We start from the raw sequence: 16,871 nt of genomic DNA, 5'->3' as shown, positions 1-16,871 counted from the left end.
CTGTTTTCCTTTCAAAATTTTTTTTTCCAGCCTGTATGAAACCACTCTGGTAACAAGGGATAACAACATAGTTTGAACGTGACTTTTGCAGTTTTACCAGGCTGCAGGTGGAAGGAAAAGAAAGAAGTAGAAAGGTTATCTCTATCTAAAAAAGACTACCAATGTGGCATGCAGCTGTGTGGATGGTTTTCTTCCTTTGCAGCTCAACTTGAGTTTATCGAACTCCCATTAACTAAAGGTCACGGGTGTCCCTGTGCGTTGCCATGATTAAATTCTCTCTCTGCTGAACCTAGCAACAGAGCACTTCAGCTCGCATAAACAGTAATTCCTATCAAACTATGTGGTTCCAGACAAATACCAAGGTTGCTTAACTGAGGAAAACACAAGATCCAAACCCCTTGTTTGGCTACTGCCTTTTGCGGAAGCAGAACCCCACAGCCCTCCACACTGGCTAGCAAAGGCCCAGAGTCCCAGGAGAAAATCCTATCTGATCAACACAATGCTCAGCACAAAATACCAGTTTCACTGAAAAAAGGAAACCTCTCCCTGTTTTTTCAGGCAAAGTTAAAAAGTGGGAGGCCAGTTCCCAGCAAATAATGTACTGGAAGGATTCAGCTTTCCTTTACCCTTCACACTAGTAACTTGTGCCCCATGAGGTTCTTTTTAATAATTTAAATTTATTGATGTTTCCCTTCAGCAAATAATCCCTGAGCAACCAAATCTGAAGATTAGAAGTGGGTCCTGGAGTGTTATACATCTGATCTAGAAGAACACTTCAGTACATGTTAAACTTTAAGCATTTCTGTTCCCCTTTGATGGCAGGGGGATACCTCCCCACTTGCAGACGTGCCCACCTGCGCTGCTGATGCATACCTGGGGCTGTTCCCTAAATTCCACGACATTTACAGCACTTGGGTGACTTACAGAACTACCCAAATATGTGCAGGCTCAGAGCAGGCTATGGGAACGTGTGCTATATTCGATCAGTCACAGAAATTATCCACGCGGGAAAGCAATTCCATGTGACTTGCAAAAATCAATAAGTAGATTGCACACCTCCAGTAGCACTTGTTTACTCCCTGAAAGCTCAGCCCCTACTCAGAACTAACAAGGAGGGGCCATGCTGGCTCACACCAAAGCCCCTTCTAGACCCATATTCTTTGCCAAACAATGTCACATGTCAGCGTATGAGCAGGGAGAATCCCACAGTGGACGACCTTGAGAGCTTGCAGCAAACTTGAATGAACTGCCAGGAGCTTGGAGCAGGAAGACCAAGCCTCCCTCCTATCCTGGCAGGATGCTGCATTGCAGAGCATACGGTTCACATGAGTCCTGGCAAGTGAGGCAAAATACTGCAAAAGTAAGTGGCTCTCGCACCTGTATTCGTAGCAAGGACAACACTGGCATGGCTAAGGGCTGCAGCCATGGCAGCTTCTTCACGTTCCTTCAGCTCCTTTCTCAGCACCTTAATCTCACTGAGAAAATGGCTCCGCTCTCCCTTGTCTTGAGCCTTTTTGGTTTTCGCCTATAAATAGAAAAATCAAGATAGAATAAACTATTTCTAGACCTAGGGATACATTCAGCTTCTCAGGTATGGATACAGCATGGCTTCTCTGTGTCCTCATCATCACCAGCCCCATGAAACCTCAGCTTCTGTTCTCTCTCTCTGCCAAAAAGCCCCCACCACAGTCAGCGCTGCTGGAAGCACAAAGAGCATTTCTGCCTGTGCAAAAGATGAACTACAGTGCAAACCCAGGGACAGAACCAGAGGAAGATTAGAGAGCAAAACTGATGGTGCCAGTAGGGTCAAGTTTAATTCTGTCCTGCAAAAAAAGACCTAGTTAATAAATTAACAACAGCAGCTGTTCTCTGCTGTTGGCTGGTGACCTCGGACTGACTCTCTGCTGACAGCAGTGTGAGAGCAGGGAGCCTGGCCCACAGGACAGTGCCTGGACCCCACTGCCTCCTCATTAGAAGCTCTGTGGGCGCCAGAAGGCTCTAATTGTCCTCACTGGCCTCGCCAGGGCCCCCACCCACACACTCATTGGGCTGGGAGCTGCATTTAAGGCCAGACCTTGGGCCTTGCCTGAGCTAGGTTTGTGCTCTGAGCCTGGCTTTCTTCTGAGTGGGCTGCAGACCTGCCTCCTCCCTCTAGACCTGCTCAGCATCACTGGACCTGTGCTGCTGCTCCTGCTCAGGTACTGTGGGCCTGCACACTTGTTGGTGCAAAGAATATCTGCGTGCTGATGTCCTTCAAAGCTTGAAGGCTGAATGGGGGAGGGGAGGAGGCACAAAGGGGTAGAAAATGTGTAAAGAGAGCCTGGGTTTTCATTGATGTTACTAGTTCTTTGGTGGTTGGGGAAAGAGTCAAAACGTGGAGTGGACAAAGGAAAAAATTATTAGAGGGCAAGTAGGGGACATTGAAGGGAAGAAACTGAGGCAGGATGAAGGAAGGTGGGCCAGGACCTCAGTGGTGAACTCTCTGCAGCCCAGAAGGAAGGCTCATGAGTCAGGGGCATCTTCTGTGAAAGACCCAATCGTGGGCAGCTCAGAGTACTGCTATGTGAGCTAAACTGCAGCAGTGTGTTAGCTCTTGGCTTTTTATTTGGTATTTCAGGGCAGAGCAAGCATTGGTGGCCAGTCCCTGCCTCCCACCACCATGCACCCCTTGCCCTAGGGAGGAAGCACGCACAGACCTTAGTGCTAAAGGCTCAGCTTTCTCCCTAATTTTCCTTCTACTACAGAAAATCAGCAGGGGAAAAAAACCCTCCTCCCACCTTTCAAAGTGGCTCCCAAGGAGAGGAAAGGGAAAATTAATGACTAGTGAGAGAGATGCAAAATAAATGAAGTAAACCAGACTCAGTGTAGGGCTGTGACTCTACGCAGGTCTCCAGTGCCGCAGATAAGCACATCCCTTGTGAACTCGCCTCTCAGGCACAAGTACAGCTCCAACTCAGACACCCTCTCCTTCCCTTATGTTACGTGCAAGAACTTGTCTGGCAGGTGACTCCCCCACCTGCTCAGCCACAGAAAGGCTGGATGATGCTGAACTGCATCTGTCAGAGCTGAAGCTGCTGCCATAGTGGTGGCTGCAGCTTCACAGAGCTCAAAGCCACGGCTGGGTCTGCATCGTGTTAAAAAAGGGAATGTGTGGTGCTGTGCTGAAGGGCAGGGCAGTGATACCCGGGCAACTACAGCAGCAGACATGTGCAGGGTATGAAGGTGCCCTCCTGCACCGCTGAGACAGGATCTCTCCAGCTGGGCACATCTGCAAAATGGCTTCTGGACAATGCTGCCGCCAGAAGGGGGAGGGGGGAAAAAGTCTAATTAGTATCAAAACCCATTATCTCAAGTAAAAGAGCTACTTTGTAAATTAAGTTGAGGAAAATTAGGTTGTGGAAGAAGAAATTAAGGATGCATTTTTATAGTGTACGCTGCTTTCTACTTGAGGTGGTTGAGAGTGGGAGGGAGTGTCAGGACAGCCAGACATCTCGTTAGGAAGTGAATTAATGATGTGAATGTTTCTCTCGCTCTCTGGTGAAGAGGATGGCATGAACAATGCCAGACAGATAATCTGGAGAGCAGGGCACTGCAGCATCTCCCCACGCAGCAGTAATGACTGATTTTGCCACTTCAGGGAGGAATTGAGCTGGGAGTTCTGCCCGCGGCTCTGGCAGCAGACAATGAGCACCAGCGGCAGGCCACCGAGGAGGCTCAGGCAGCCCCTGGAGAGGGGCCCTCTGAGATACCTCCTCACCTGGAAGCTTCATCCAGGGCTAAAACTGCCAGGCTTGCACCCCAGTTCCTTTCCTCCCAGGCTGGGTTAAACGCCTCCTAAGCGGAGTAAATGGGATTAACCCAGGCCATGCATCTCCAACTGTCACTGTTAGTCCCCTGCACTATTCTATTTCCTCTTTCCTCTCCCCTGAAGTGGCCTTTCTGCTGTTGACTGACCACAGAGAGGGGCTCAAGCCCACCAGTATTCCACCCCTGCCTGTACCCAGTAAGATCCAGACTGGGAACATTGCTGGGGGCTCCTGGTGCCCCAAACCCACAAATACCAGGTTCAGACAGGGTGTGGGCTGGCTATGGCTCACATCAGGACTAGCCACAGTGACTTGCCTCTAGCCACTGATTTTGGGACAACCCAGAGCACCTGGCTGTAGTGATTATATTCTAAGGACATCCAAGAAGTGGCAGAGTTGTTCTCTAGTTTAAAGTAGCTTGCCTGGCTAGTGGGTTGGGGTTAGTGCTAGTCTAGAGCGCTGGCCTTTGGGTAGCCTACGCGGGGCACGGCGCAGGGACACACACCAAGGCCTGGTCGATGTCCTTCCTGATATCTGCCACTATCTCAGCGCTGTCACCACGGGCTAAGACGGCGTCCAGGGAGTGGTGCTGGATGGGCTGCAGCAGGCGAGCAGGGTGGCCCAACCGCAGGACGCGGGCCTTGTGGCCAGCCAGCCTTTCCACCAGGTTATCCACAGCGACGTTGGAAGGGGCACAGCACAGGACCTGCCGGGGAAAAACACATGTCTGTCACTGCTAAGGACAGCAGGACCCTGGAGCAACAGCCTCCCTGCAGGAAGATGCTCAGCGGAGAGGGAGACCAGCCAGTCAGAGAGGGACCTGGGGGTACTGATTGACAGCCGGCTGAATATGAGCCAGCAGTGTGCTCAGGTGGCCAAGAAGGCCAATGGCATCCTGGCTTGTATTAGGATTAGTGTGGCCAGCAGGGACAGGGAAGTGATCTTGACCCTGTACTTGGTGCTGGTGAGGCTGCACCTTGATTACTGCGTTCAGCTTTGGGCCCCTCACTACAAAAAGGACATAGAGTTACTCGAACGTGTCCAGAGAAGGGCTACAGAGCTGGTGCAGGGTCTGGAACACATGTCCTGTGAGGAGCGGCTGAGGGAACTGGGATTGTTTAGTCTGGAGAAGAGGAGGCTGAGGGGAGACCTCATCACCCTCTACAGCTACCTGAAAGGAAGCTGCAGAGAGCTGGGGATGAGCCTCTTTAGCCTAGTAGAAAGCAACAGAACAAGAGGGAATGGCCTCAAGTTGCGCCAGGGAAGGTTCACACTAGATATTAGGAAGCATTTCTTTCCAGAAGGGGTTGTTAGGCGTTGGAATGGGCTGCCCAGGGAGTGGAGTCCCCATCCCTGGAGGTGTTCCAGAGTAGGGTCGATTTGGAGCTTAAGGATATGCTGTAGGTGGGAACTGTGCTAGGCGAACAGTTGGGACTAGATGATCTCCAGGGTCCTTTCCAACCTAGATGATTCTGTGATTCTATGTATTGACTGGGAATAAGCCACCAGGCACTAAAGGCAATTCTCACCTTGGTTTGAAGCACTAGTGCAGAGTCTTCAATAAACAGCAAACCTGAGCTCTGAAGCTTCTATTTGTGCCTCTTTTTAGCTGATGGGGGAAACTCCCCAGACCTGGCAAGCTGAGCCAGACTCTGCAGTGTAGCGCTGCTGTCACTGGCTCTGCTCCAGTTGCCATGCAGCCCTGTGAGTTTGCAAAATAAACTGAGGGGATCACTGTTACCACAGTCCTGCCACTGATACTCACTTTCAGGCCTTGCTGTATAGCTTGCAGGATGATCTCTACTAGGGTTGTGGTCTTCCCTGTGCCAGGAGGCCCGTGGATGATGGCAAGCTCCCTCTGTGCCAGGGAGAAGGAGACGGCCTCCCTCTGTGATGCATCCAGCGTGTCGTTGTAAAGCTTCAGGGGCTCTGGGGAGACAGCAGGAGATTCACTTGGCCAGCAGCCCTGACACGGGCGCTTGCTGAGAAGCACAAATCCGTGACTACAAGTAAGAAGCTCTCAGTAGCTGGTCCAAATCAATCTGATAATGCAAATAGCATTTCTGGGGAGGCAGGTATGCTGTACCACCTAGGTGGCTAAAACAGCACAGACTGTTGAAAGTGAGGCTTGTTATACCTTCAGAACAAACACGCTACCCACCCTGCATCCAAGTCTTCCCCTTCTCTCTCCTACCCGGCTATTTTACAGGAGCAAGCATTCAGTTGTGAACATAGCCAGTCTGTGCTGACACTTCAGCATTTGAAGAGCCATTTACTAGCCATAACTTCAAGCTCAGGATCTTCTGGGTCTGGAGGGTGCTCTGGGTTTGTTTTAAAGGTGAGCCAGATATTTAATAAACTTTCAATAAAAAGAGGGGAGGAAGTAGTTGAACTTGCAAGCGAATCACTCCCAGTTAAAAACCCAAAAGTACTAGTGAAAAAGCAGCAGAAACTACAGTGTCTGTGAGCAGAAAAGAGCAGTGCTGTATTGTTCACAATGACTGAAAAAGAAGGCAGGAAAAAGATACAAACCAGCAATATCAGTGAAGCAGACTAAAATTAGTTTGAGCTGCAACGATTGGAAAGGGAAAAAAGGGAAAAGGATACGCAAATTGCATTACAAGAGAATTGAATTCACTGCAGAAGACCGAATCCTCACAAGCTGCTTTTTACCTCCCAGATTTATCTAATTCAAACCTGTATTTATTCTCATCCCCCATAATCCTGCTGCTAATCTCCTTGTTCATTATGGAAGTTAATTACAGCAGATGATGACTCATTACACTGAGGTTTACCGAAAATAATATTCCCACAAAAGCTTATATAAGACAAATCTCTGGGCATCGTTCCCTGCTGGGCATCATGTGTTTTATCACTATCTTTGCATTAAGGGTTTGACTAAAAGCAGGAAAGTTTCTTCTGGTTTTAGGCAGGTTGTGTGCAATGCCTGTGTAACCTCTGACACCGAGTTTTGAACCAGCACAACTAAATGAGGTATCTGGGTTAAATAAACAACATTTGTTAGACAGATGCTCAGTGAGGAAGAGAGAAACAGGACTAATGGTACTTTTTCTGCTAACCTGCCTCTTGCTTTATATGTAATTTTTGAGTTAGTGTGCTAATGACTAAGAGAAGACTAGGAAGCATCCCTGGGCTAGGGAAAAAGAAAGACTAGCTTAAAAACTGAAAGGCATTTCCCACAACAAGTAACAGCTGGGATGTAGGAGTCATTGATATTTCCTTGCTCAAGGAATGAGATCAGAAACAGGCTTCTCCACATGCATGCACCCCCTCTTCCCTTTTAATCACACGCTGCCAAAAGTTGCTGTGTGGGCAGGCTGGGAAATGTGCCTCTGCTCTGGGCTGGGCACATCAGTGGTGAGGAGGAGGGCAGAGCCTTCTCGGGGATGCTATGGCTCTGCTAAACTCTGTCCAGCCCCCAGTGGGCTCACCTGGAGAAATGTAGTTTATCTGCTCCTGCAGGGCTGGCTCAGAGCTCTTTGCAAGCCATCAGTTTAGGATTTGTGCAGATGCTCCCAGAAGACTCGTGTGAACCCAGCTCTAGCCCTGCGGCATCACCTCAGCACTGCTGCTCTTGCTCTGCCCCAGGCTGCCCAGCTCAGACCCCAACAGAGACCACGGCGAGGACAGATGCGAATCTGCGTCCTTGGGCCTCACTGGGATGCCCCTCACTGGTGGTCAGGTAATTCAGCCCCTGATGCAAAACTTGATTTGAGAGTGTAGCACTCAGGAAAAAATATCACCTTGGCCATCAAGGCTGTCCTCCAACATTTCCAGGAGCCGACATACTTTTCTGCACAATACCAGAGGTTCAGGTGGAGAAGTGGGTTGGAGGGTGATACTTAAGTCCAGGAGAGGGGCCTTTGCCCCAAACATGGATGGGAACAGGCCCTTCCTGGGAACAGCTCGAATTCTCTGGAGCTGGAGGCCTCTCGCTTTTCAATGTACCTTCCAAAGTAGATTCCTCACCACTAGTGTGTGCGGGCATCAAAGCAAGTGGGACCCCACCACCAGCTCCTCCACCTACAACCTACCTGCAGCTGAGCACTGCAGGACAAAATCCCGCTGGGTAATTGAGCCTGAGACAAGGAACTTGCCCTGCTCTCCCTATGAAGTATTTGGCACCTGAGTTGTCCAGACTACTTAGTTTTCACCACAGATCTCGAGGGCCTCCCCGTAGACCCTGTGACAACAGGAGGTATCACACCATGGAGGGACATGGAACATTTAAGTTTTCTGCAAGTAACTTGTCCTGTGTGCTGGATTTGTGTCGAGAGCTGCTGCAGTTTTGCTAGAAATCCCTGGTGCTTCCCCACCGCTCTGCCTGCGGGGTTGAATTTCACCGAGGACAGCCCTGACTTGTAACTAGGCTTTTTTCTTCCTTCCTCTTTTCCAATGCCTTTTCTCAGCACCAGGTAGAATTAGATACAAGCCATGCCTTCTGCTCTCCTCGTGGCCATGCAAGCCAGGTGGTGTCTGGGGCACAGAGGTGACCACCCCCTCGCTTTTTCTGCACCAGGACTACAGGGGGGAGCTGGCAGCTGTTAGTGATCTGCACAGTGCTCTGCCCACAATAAGGTGTAACATTATTTCTGGAAGAAAAGGGAATGTGTGCACCCAGCGAGCAATGCTGGCCTCTGCTGGCAAGCAGAGCCGCCACACGCCCCCCCCTCCCCGAACCCCTCTGTCAGCGAGCAGGACAGGATGCCTCCAAGGAGATTTCTGGTGTGGAACCTCGAAGTGCTTGTGGGCCACGAGAGCAGGTTAAAGTGGAAGAGCCAAGCACAGCTTTTCTCATGTGCGGGCTTCTGGATTTTGTTTGCCGGAGAGTCCAACAAGAGCAGAAATCTGTTCAGATCAGAGTTTGCCTTTAGAAATTTGTTCTCCCACTTTCTGGAGGCAGCAAGGTAAGGGGTGGCAATGCTTTGTGGTGGGGACCAGTCCCATCCTTAGCTGTAGAGCCGACTGACCCAATGGCGATACCTTCACGTGCTTCTTTCAACCACTCCATAGGTTATTCTCCCCACAGCCTGTCTAGTGTTTTGTGTTATGCCAAGGAGATATTTATTCTGAGTTGCATTTTTAAGTGTTTTGGAAGAACTTGGGCTTTGATGTGCAGTGCTACAGGTAATGCCTCAAACCTGCACACAGTCCCAGCATCTCAGGGGGAGGTGAAAAGCCCAGAGTCAGTGCACAACCCTAGCGAATACAATGCTGCTGGCCATACAAGGGGTGTATGTGAGAGTGCACTGACGCTTGCTGTCATCCCCAGCAGAGTTCCAGTCATGCCCTTTGTGTAGGAGGGACTGCCCCTGCAGAGCCCAGCCACCACCCATCCGATGGGGAGCCACTGGCTTTCTGACTCAAACCTCAATGCCCCGGCTGTCCCTCATGGCTCAGACCCCAAAACATTTACCAGGCCTGGCCCTGCTCAACCCTGAGCCCAAACATCCTGGCTAGACCCCAGGGGGGCAACCCCAGCAGTGCTGTGAGAACCCACTAGCTGTGAGATTTCCTGTGAAGACCATGGGATGAGAAGGTTGGTACAAACTTGTTTCAGGCTTCTCAGGGTGAAAAACCTGGCGTTTTTTTTCCCAATTACAGACAACCACCTTAAACAAGCCCACTCCCCAAACCGTGCTCCGGGACACTGTTCCAGTGGCAGTCATGCCTGTGCCCGTTGCTACGGGGAGGGATTCATCCCCAAACCAGGATTTTCCTTACACTGTGGGAAAAGCTGTATCCAAATCAGCACAGCACAGCAGCTCGCTGGCCATCAGGCACTGGGTGAAAGTGCACTGCTTTTGTCACTATTTCCTTTCTGGATGTACTGGTGGTTCTTGAGCAGCCAGTATCACACACTGGGCAGACGCCAGCAGCTGCTGACTACTTCAGACCCGTGTTTCCATTGCTTTTATCAGACTCCTTGGCAACCTAAAGGGTTGGTGACTGGATTCAGGCACCCTCCCGGGATCTGTATTCACAGATCCTCCAGGCGCAGTGTGTGGCAGCCTGCTGTGACCCAGTCAGAGCTGTGATCCAGTCCTGAGGAGATCACAGCACAGCACAGCAAAAAATAAGCAACTAAAAGCTGTTTACCAGACAGGCCACAAGGCTAATGTAACATTCTCTGCATATGCCCTAAAGAGACCCTGGATAACCAGCCCTTTGGAAAATAAAAATAAAAACCGCAGCTGCTTTCCCCTTTTCCCTCCAGGTTACAAGGCTCCACGCTGGCAAACAGCCCCCAGCAGAGCAGAGGATGGCACTGAGACTCCATGAGTGTTGCTGCTGGAAGGAGCCACTGCATCTTGCACTCCCCGGTACCAGTGAGTGTTCTGCCTGTCGACTCTGCACTGTAGCCGGGGTACCTACCCACAGTGCTCTGCAGGCCACACACCTTGCACACACTTGCTCTCCAGCTGTTGCCCTTCCAGTTCTCAGCCCCATAGCACCTGCACTTGCAGACCAGGTTCTAACTGATTTGATATCAAGTCCTTTATGAAAATGCACAATGGTATCAGAACCCACCTAAAAGCTCCCACACTTACAAAATGAGGCTTCTGATTTTTTTCCCCACACCTAAGAAATTAGATTTAGGATTCTTCTGCGGCATATATTGTTTTCTGAAGCCTATTCTGCCCTTGGGAGAACACCCTTGAAGATCCAGGCATAGAGCTGGGCACTTATGATTTCCACTGACCCTTCTACTTCTCCAACTCCCCATACTTTGGTTCTTCCTCACCATTTGTACAGAAGAGTGACACATTTCGCCTCTAGGTAGGAATCTCATTTACTCCAGGCCTTCCTCTTCCCCTGCACAGAGGCTTTTCCTGTGGGCAGGTGTTTATGTGGTCTCCCTCCTACCCCAGCTTTCTGGGCTTCTGATCAAAGTGGAACTTATATTGCCTCCTGGAATAGCGTTAACACAGATGTGTGTCTAGACAGGCAGCTTGGAGATGTACAGAACTTATTAAGTCTGAGACTCCTGACAGGTTCGTTTCAAATCAGATAATGGGTGGTATGAGACAGATACAGGGAAGCATTGCCCCAAGAAACCATGCTAAAAGATGCGTGGTCATGAAAGGAGATACTGTGTCATGAAGGAGAAGCAGCCTAAAATGCTGTGAGGTTTTTCTATCCTTCCACGTCAGAGCATGCCCCTGGGAAACTCTCACTGCCGTTCACAGACACCTCACACTTCTGTGAGTTTCTCTATCATTTGCAGGGACACATCCTGGTGTCCTGCAGTGTTTGGGACACCCGGGGAACTGCACCTGCCATCCTGAGAGAGACAGGATTCAGCCAGCCAGCTGCTGAGTGCCCTCCCCTTCAACTCGGGGGAGGCTGGCACTTCATGGCACCTTGCTGGTCCTATTTAAAGTTACAGTCATTATTATTTAATTCCTGGCTAGTGTAACATCTTCCTAGTAGGGGAGAAAGGAGCTATAGAGGGAGAAGGTAAATGGAAGGTCCTTCCGCCCTGCCAGAGCATTTTGCTGTTCTCAGGTGATACGCTGCCTCCTCAGATTGCAGCTCCTCTGTTTGAACGGGGCTGAACGTTTCTATCAATCAATATTCTCAGTGTTGAGGATTCATCTCTGTGCTTAGTTTGGCACATTTGAGCAATTTGGTGAAAAGGAATTTTTTCTCCATTAGAGAGGCAGTTCTGCTACCACAAGGGAAAAAGCAGAGTTGGAGCTGCTAAGAAAGTTGGTTCATTAAAATTTAATTCTTTTATCTAATATTAAAAACCTGAGTGCACCAAGGTCCTAGGTAGCCAGGAGGCTAAGAGGTTTGACTCAGACTAAGCTCAGAGCTTAGAACTACAGAGATATGACTCACACTAACATTATTCTTCGTCCCTGGTATATTGTCCCACAGCCCAGCCCAAAGGTGTGCCGCAGGGAACAGTGGTGTGTGTGAGAGGTGAGCGCTGCAGACAGCCAGACACGGCACCCACAGCCTCAGCAGAGCTGCAGCAGTGAGGACAGAGCACCAGGAGCTGTGGTGGCGAGGAGAGCGAGCAGAAGCCCGGCCAGCAAGGAGGCAGGCAGGGCTGGATGGCGGCACACTGCCCAGCGGCAAGAGGAGAGAGCAGAGCGTGTGACATGGCTTGGGTAGAGGCTGCCAGCCCCATCCTGCTAGGCAGCCTAAGCCTCCCCCCGCCTGCCTCCCCCGAGTTCTGCAGCCCAGACTATATTTTGCTTCTGTCGAGGGATAACACTCATTAGCAGTTGCTGAGCGCTCGGCTGTTCTGCTGATCAGAGGCTTTGGTTTCCCCATGGTTTCTCTGAAAGGGCAAGCTGTGTAATTTCAACTTTCGTTTTTCAAAAGACTCACATCAAAGAAGATCTGAGTAAAAGGGGATTCTACTTCTATGCAATTTTTTTTGACAGCTGTTGGTAAAACTAAGTTGCGAGATTTTAAGTATTTGATGAAACCAAAGCAGCCTGTGCATCTCCAACTTGACTGAACACATTCAGAAGGCTGTAAAAATAAAAATACAGTGTTCCCATGCTGCTTCAAACTGCAGTAGTTCCACAGTCGCTTAATTCCCATGAAGTCCAAGTTATTGGATTTTCAATATAGAAGCAGCGCTGGCAGCTTGTGATCTTTGAAGTTTATGGATGGGATTGGGGCACGAAGCAAATAAGAAATGCCTCATAAACTAAATTGAATTTCAGACTCATGAATGTGTGCAAACAAATTCCCCCATCACAAATCCTGCCTGGTTTATGCCAGAATTCAGCTTTACTTGGAACACACTGAGAGAAGTGACCATTAGCTGGCTGAACAGTCTCCTGCAGTGATGACAAGGGTCTTTACATGAGCAAAGTGTGTCCAATGACCCAAAGACCAGTATGGAAGTTCAGTGTTTGATGTTGCCAGCTGCAACACCACCTATTACGTGCATTCAATACTAAGGTCTTTCCTGGAGCAAAGTAAGCTGCACGTTTGGTATGGATAAAAACTTCACAGAGTTATTTGTGTTCCCATGAGCAATTTAAAAAAAGGGGTCTTGACCTGAGAGACCACAAGTGCCCTTCCCAGCTGGTCAGCCCCCGAGACAGGACTGGGAGAACTGGAAGGAGAGTGCGGCAGCAGAGTGTGGGAAACACTGGCACAGGCATCACTTAGGGCTCTGGCTCTTTGTCTATCGGCTGTTAACATCTGAGGAGGTAAGCATCCTCCTTTCCAGGCAGAGATGGAGTGCAGAACCCGTGTCCTGTTGGTAGGGAACTTCAGAGTGAAGATATCCCCCTCCCATTCCCCACAATAACTTTCCATATCTTTGCTTAAAACCACCATGAAAGCAGCAATATCGCTGCTCTCACCTCTCCACCCAAAAGAGCTCTCCATCTGCTCTCCACCTGCCTAACTCTCAGCTTCACACACCAAGGCAGACTAAAACCAGTGCCAGGCTTTGTGTATGTGCTTGGCTGTGGAGGTCCAGGGGCTCTGACCCTAAGGATGCAGAAAATTTCTCCAGAAAGATCAATCCAGCACCAGCCACCAGTCTGGTATAAAATCTTACAAAGAAGCATCCTTACTTGTTTCACTGAATGCACTTGGATCAGAAGAAAAGAAGAGGACGTCGATCAGGTCAGAGGCTGGACCACCGTGATACTGCTTCAGTGAATTTAGAGCTCTGTTGAAGAAGAAAATAGCCATGAAGAAGAAAATAGATGCACAGCAGGAATTCCTTCAGAGATCCCTGCGCACCTTAGGGCCCTGTGACAGAAGACTGCGGGCACTGATTCAACTCTTCTGAAGCTGCAAATGTGATTCCACAACAGACTAATCATCATTGCTGCATCTCCCAACCCTCACGCACACACCCCTTACGCTGCTCAGGCTTCCACTTCCTACTGTTACTCCAGTCTGATAGAGCCAGACCCTGTGCTGAGCCTTTTCAGCACATGAATTCAGCAAAGAGCTATTCACTCCTCCTACCAGGATGGAAAAGGCTCTACAGAATTCAGAGGACCTGAGGCGATACAACACAGGACCAAAATATGTGGCTGAGTGTGGGATGAGGGGAGGGAGAGGGAAGAGTGGAACCATACAGCCAGCAGGTAGAGAAATCCAGGCTGTTGTGATGCTGTAGCACAACATATCCCACTGAGTTATCTCCGGGTTCCCTCAGTTAGCAGGAAAAGGCACTTCTAAAAGCTGGACACCTCCCAAGTGGAGCTGCTCTAGGAGTAAGGCAGGAAAGGAGAGGAACCCAGCCTAGTGAAGTAAACTCAGATCTGCCTTGAAAGAGCTCTTCCAGAATAAACCTGGCAGTTTTCAACTGGCTTTTGCTGATTTCTGAGCAGAGTGACCGCAGGTGAAGTGCAACCTCGTGGCCCTTACTTTTTCAGCCTGTTGTAGGTGACGTCGTTGGCGAGTTGGAGCAGGCGGTAAGAGCCCTCCTGGTGCAGACTCGGCAGCCCATCCCGAGACTCCTCAAAGGCAACAGTCACTGCTTTGGAGGTGATGCGTGTTACGATGCCACTGGAGAGCAGATCACCCTGCCCAGCTGAATCATAAAGGCCCACGATGTCCCCTGCGGAGACAAGTTTGAAGAGAGAGTGTGATGTGGGGCAAACATTTTGAAAAGAAGCTTTTTTTGGGGAAGACCAGCAGTCCAGCACAGCTCGGTGCAGACAGCAGGACCACCTACACCAACCACAGCTCCAGCACCGTGTTTCCCACAAGGGCAGAATTTGCGCCAAGCCCATAAAGAATGAAAATATCCTTCTCCCAGCTGACAGAGAGCACGCAGAAAGGGAGCAAGAGGACAATGAACAGAGAGAAGACACCAGACAGCAACCAACCAGCTGCCTTCAGACCTCCTCAGGTCTTGGGGTAGAGACCAACAGTGCTCCCCACAGCCAGAGCTGCTCAGAAAGCCTACAGGCTTTCACACAGACCTGGGGAGAAACTGCCTTCTCTGAACTCTGAGACAAGCTGTTTCACATCCAAGAGACCAAGGCTTTGTTTTATTGATTCAGGAGGAAGAAAGCCAGCTCTTTATCACTGGCACTATTTTCTAGTGCAACATACATGTCTGTAACAAGCCAAGGGAAAAAGGGACTGTTTTTCTCTAAATTTATCCTGTAGCCGTAACATTTTCTCCCTTTCTTTTTTGCATCGATTGCTCAGACTTTACAAACGTCACATTAGCAAGCTGTTAGGACAAAGACATTGCTCATCTATCACTTTACCTACTTCGCACCAACAGAGATATCACTCACCAGGGCCAAAGCTGTTATAGGGCAGCTCAGCATCTGAATCATGTTTCCTAGGCTGGAAGGTCACAAGCAGCCGTCCGTAGAGGCCGGTTCTCTGGCTGGCAGCTTGGAGTTTCAGCAAGCAGACACCTCTGCGCTGCAGCTCCTTCAGGGAGACACTTTCCTGCCATGCCCTGGAAACCACACACAGGCGTGAAAACATTTGCTGGACTGAAGCTGAAGTTCAAAGCTTCAGAAAACCAACCAGGAAAAGACAGGGAGAGAAGATGGAAAAGAAGGGGAAGGATGATGGTGACAGAGACATTAGCTTGTTGAAGGGCTGGCTTATGTGATCACTTTGTAGTGATCTAACTAGACTGGCTTCCACAGGCTTATCCTGGGAAATGGGGCGATGCTTAGAGCCTGGAGAAGAGGAACATCTGTTTCTGTGTATTTTCCTCTCTCCTGTCTGGGTGTGAAAAGAAAGGGCCTACCTGGTTACCCATGTCCCAGGAAAGAACAACCCGAGTTTTCTCCTACCATACATAAGCGCTAAAATGGAAGATTTCCCATTTTCTACATGAAGTTGCACCAACCTCAACACTGTGTGGTGTCTGCACGGAAAGAGGAGTGGGTGCCTGGCCCAGCCTTGCAGGGCTGCTTGCCCAGCCTATGAGGGCCCATGGCAGAGCAGAGTGCTGTCCTTGGGGGCCAACGTGTGCTGCAACCCCTGTGTTTGCTCCACACTCTCACTTGAGGCTGGGGGGGTCTTTGTTTTTGTATAGATCAAAACAAAAAATCCCCCAGGTTTATTCTCTGTAGTCCCCCAGCTTGGTTTGTTTCTGTAGGTTGGTCTGTAGGGAGCTGAAGTGCCAGGGAACTCTGGGCAGCAGTGGAATGACCTTGTCCTATCTCCTGGCACCCTCCATCCTTGGGGCTGGGTAAGGCCAGGCCTCACTGGCACCCAAAATGGGGGTGTCTGCACCCCCAATGTGGCCTCACACAACCTGGGGACACCTGGTTCTGCCCCCACCTTCCTTGGCCCCATGAGTCCATGTGAGTCAGGTGGGGTTTGATTTCAGCTTGAGCCCAGGGGCAGGAGGGCAGAGCTGGAGGGGGGGTGTCTGGGGGAGAAGGGGAGCCCCAAAATGTTGCTGATGTGAGCTTGGATCTTATAGGTGACCGACCTATATAGGCTGACCCTAAAGGGCAAGTCTTGGAGGGATTCCTACAGGGATGAGCTGCTCCTATAGGGGTGAGGCCAGGAAGGTTCCCATGGATTAGAGCAGGCCCCACAGGGTGGGTTCCCTACCGGGATGTGCTGGTTATACAGGAGTGAGTGCAGCAGCATTTCCTATAGGTGACAGCAGGTTTCCCACAGGTGATGTGGGGTCCTACAGGAGTGAGTCAGCCCGGTTTCTTATAGGTGACAGCAAATTCCTCAGAGGTCTGTCTGTCAGCATTTCCCATACGTGACAGCAGGTCCTGGGGGGTGGGTGTCGGTCCAACAGCGTTTCCTATAGGTGACAGCAGGCCCTACAGGGGTGTCGGCAGGGCTTCCCATAGGAATAGCAGGTCCCAGAGGGGATCCATCAGCGTTTGCCACGGGTGAGAACCGGCCCCGCCGGGCTCGGTGCGCAGGGGCTGCTATAGGTGACAGCAGCCTCTACAGGGACACAGGCCCGACCCGGCGGTACCTGCTCTCGGCGAGCTCGGCCTCCCGCTCCTCCCGCAGCAGCTCCAGGTGCCGCTCCGCCGCCTCCGCCGCCATGGCCCTGGCCCCGCCCCCTGACCCCGACGGGCACTTCCGCTTCCGGGGCGG

At 50.5% G+C, this 16,871-nt stretch overlaps 1 protein-coding gene across 1 annotated transcript in view; it reads right to left on the bottom strand.

Moving 5' to 3' along the window:
- IGHMBP2 (immunoglobulin mu DNA binding protein 2) overlaps positions 1 to 16,827 on the bottom strand; it is a 41,123-nt gene extending 24,296 nt beyond the window's left edge. The window contains exons 1-7 of the mRNA XM_026850434.1: positions 16,747 to 16,827; positions 15,074 to 15,243; positions 14,190 to 14,382; positions 13,382 to 13,479; positions 5,572 to 5,735; positions 4,312 to 4,512; positions 1,378 to 1,525 (exon numbers count right to left, since the gene is read on the bottom strand). Of these exons, the coding sequence (XP_026706235.1) occupies positions 1,378 to 1,525; positions 4,312 to 4,512; positions 5,572 to 5,735; positions 13,382 to 13,479; positions 14,190 to 14,382; positions 15,074 to 15,243; positions 16,747 to 16,820 (1,048 nt within the window). The 5' untranslated portion in view covers positions 16,821 to 16,827. The remainder of the gene's footprint in view (positions 1 to 1,377; positions 1,526 to 4,311; positions 4,513 to 5,571; positions 5,736 to 13,381; positions 13,480 to 14,189; positions 14,383 to 15,073; positions 15,244 to 16,746) is intronic.
- Positions 16,828 to 16,871: the final 44 nt, after the last annotated feature.

The sequence above is a fragment of the Athene cunicularia genome (assembly GCF_003259725.1).
Source record: "Athene cunicularia isolate RWA chromosome 5 unlocalized genomic scaffold, athCun1 chr5_part2, whole genome shotgun sequence".
In the NCBI taxonomy this organism is placed as follows: domain Eukaryota; kingdom Metazoa; phylum Chordata; class Aves; order Strigiformes; family Strigidae; genus Athene; species Athene cunicularia.
This window is presented reverse-complemented; position numbering and strand designations above follow the sequence as displayed.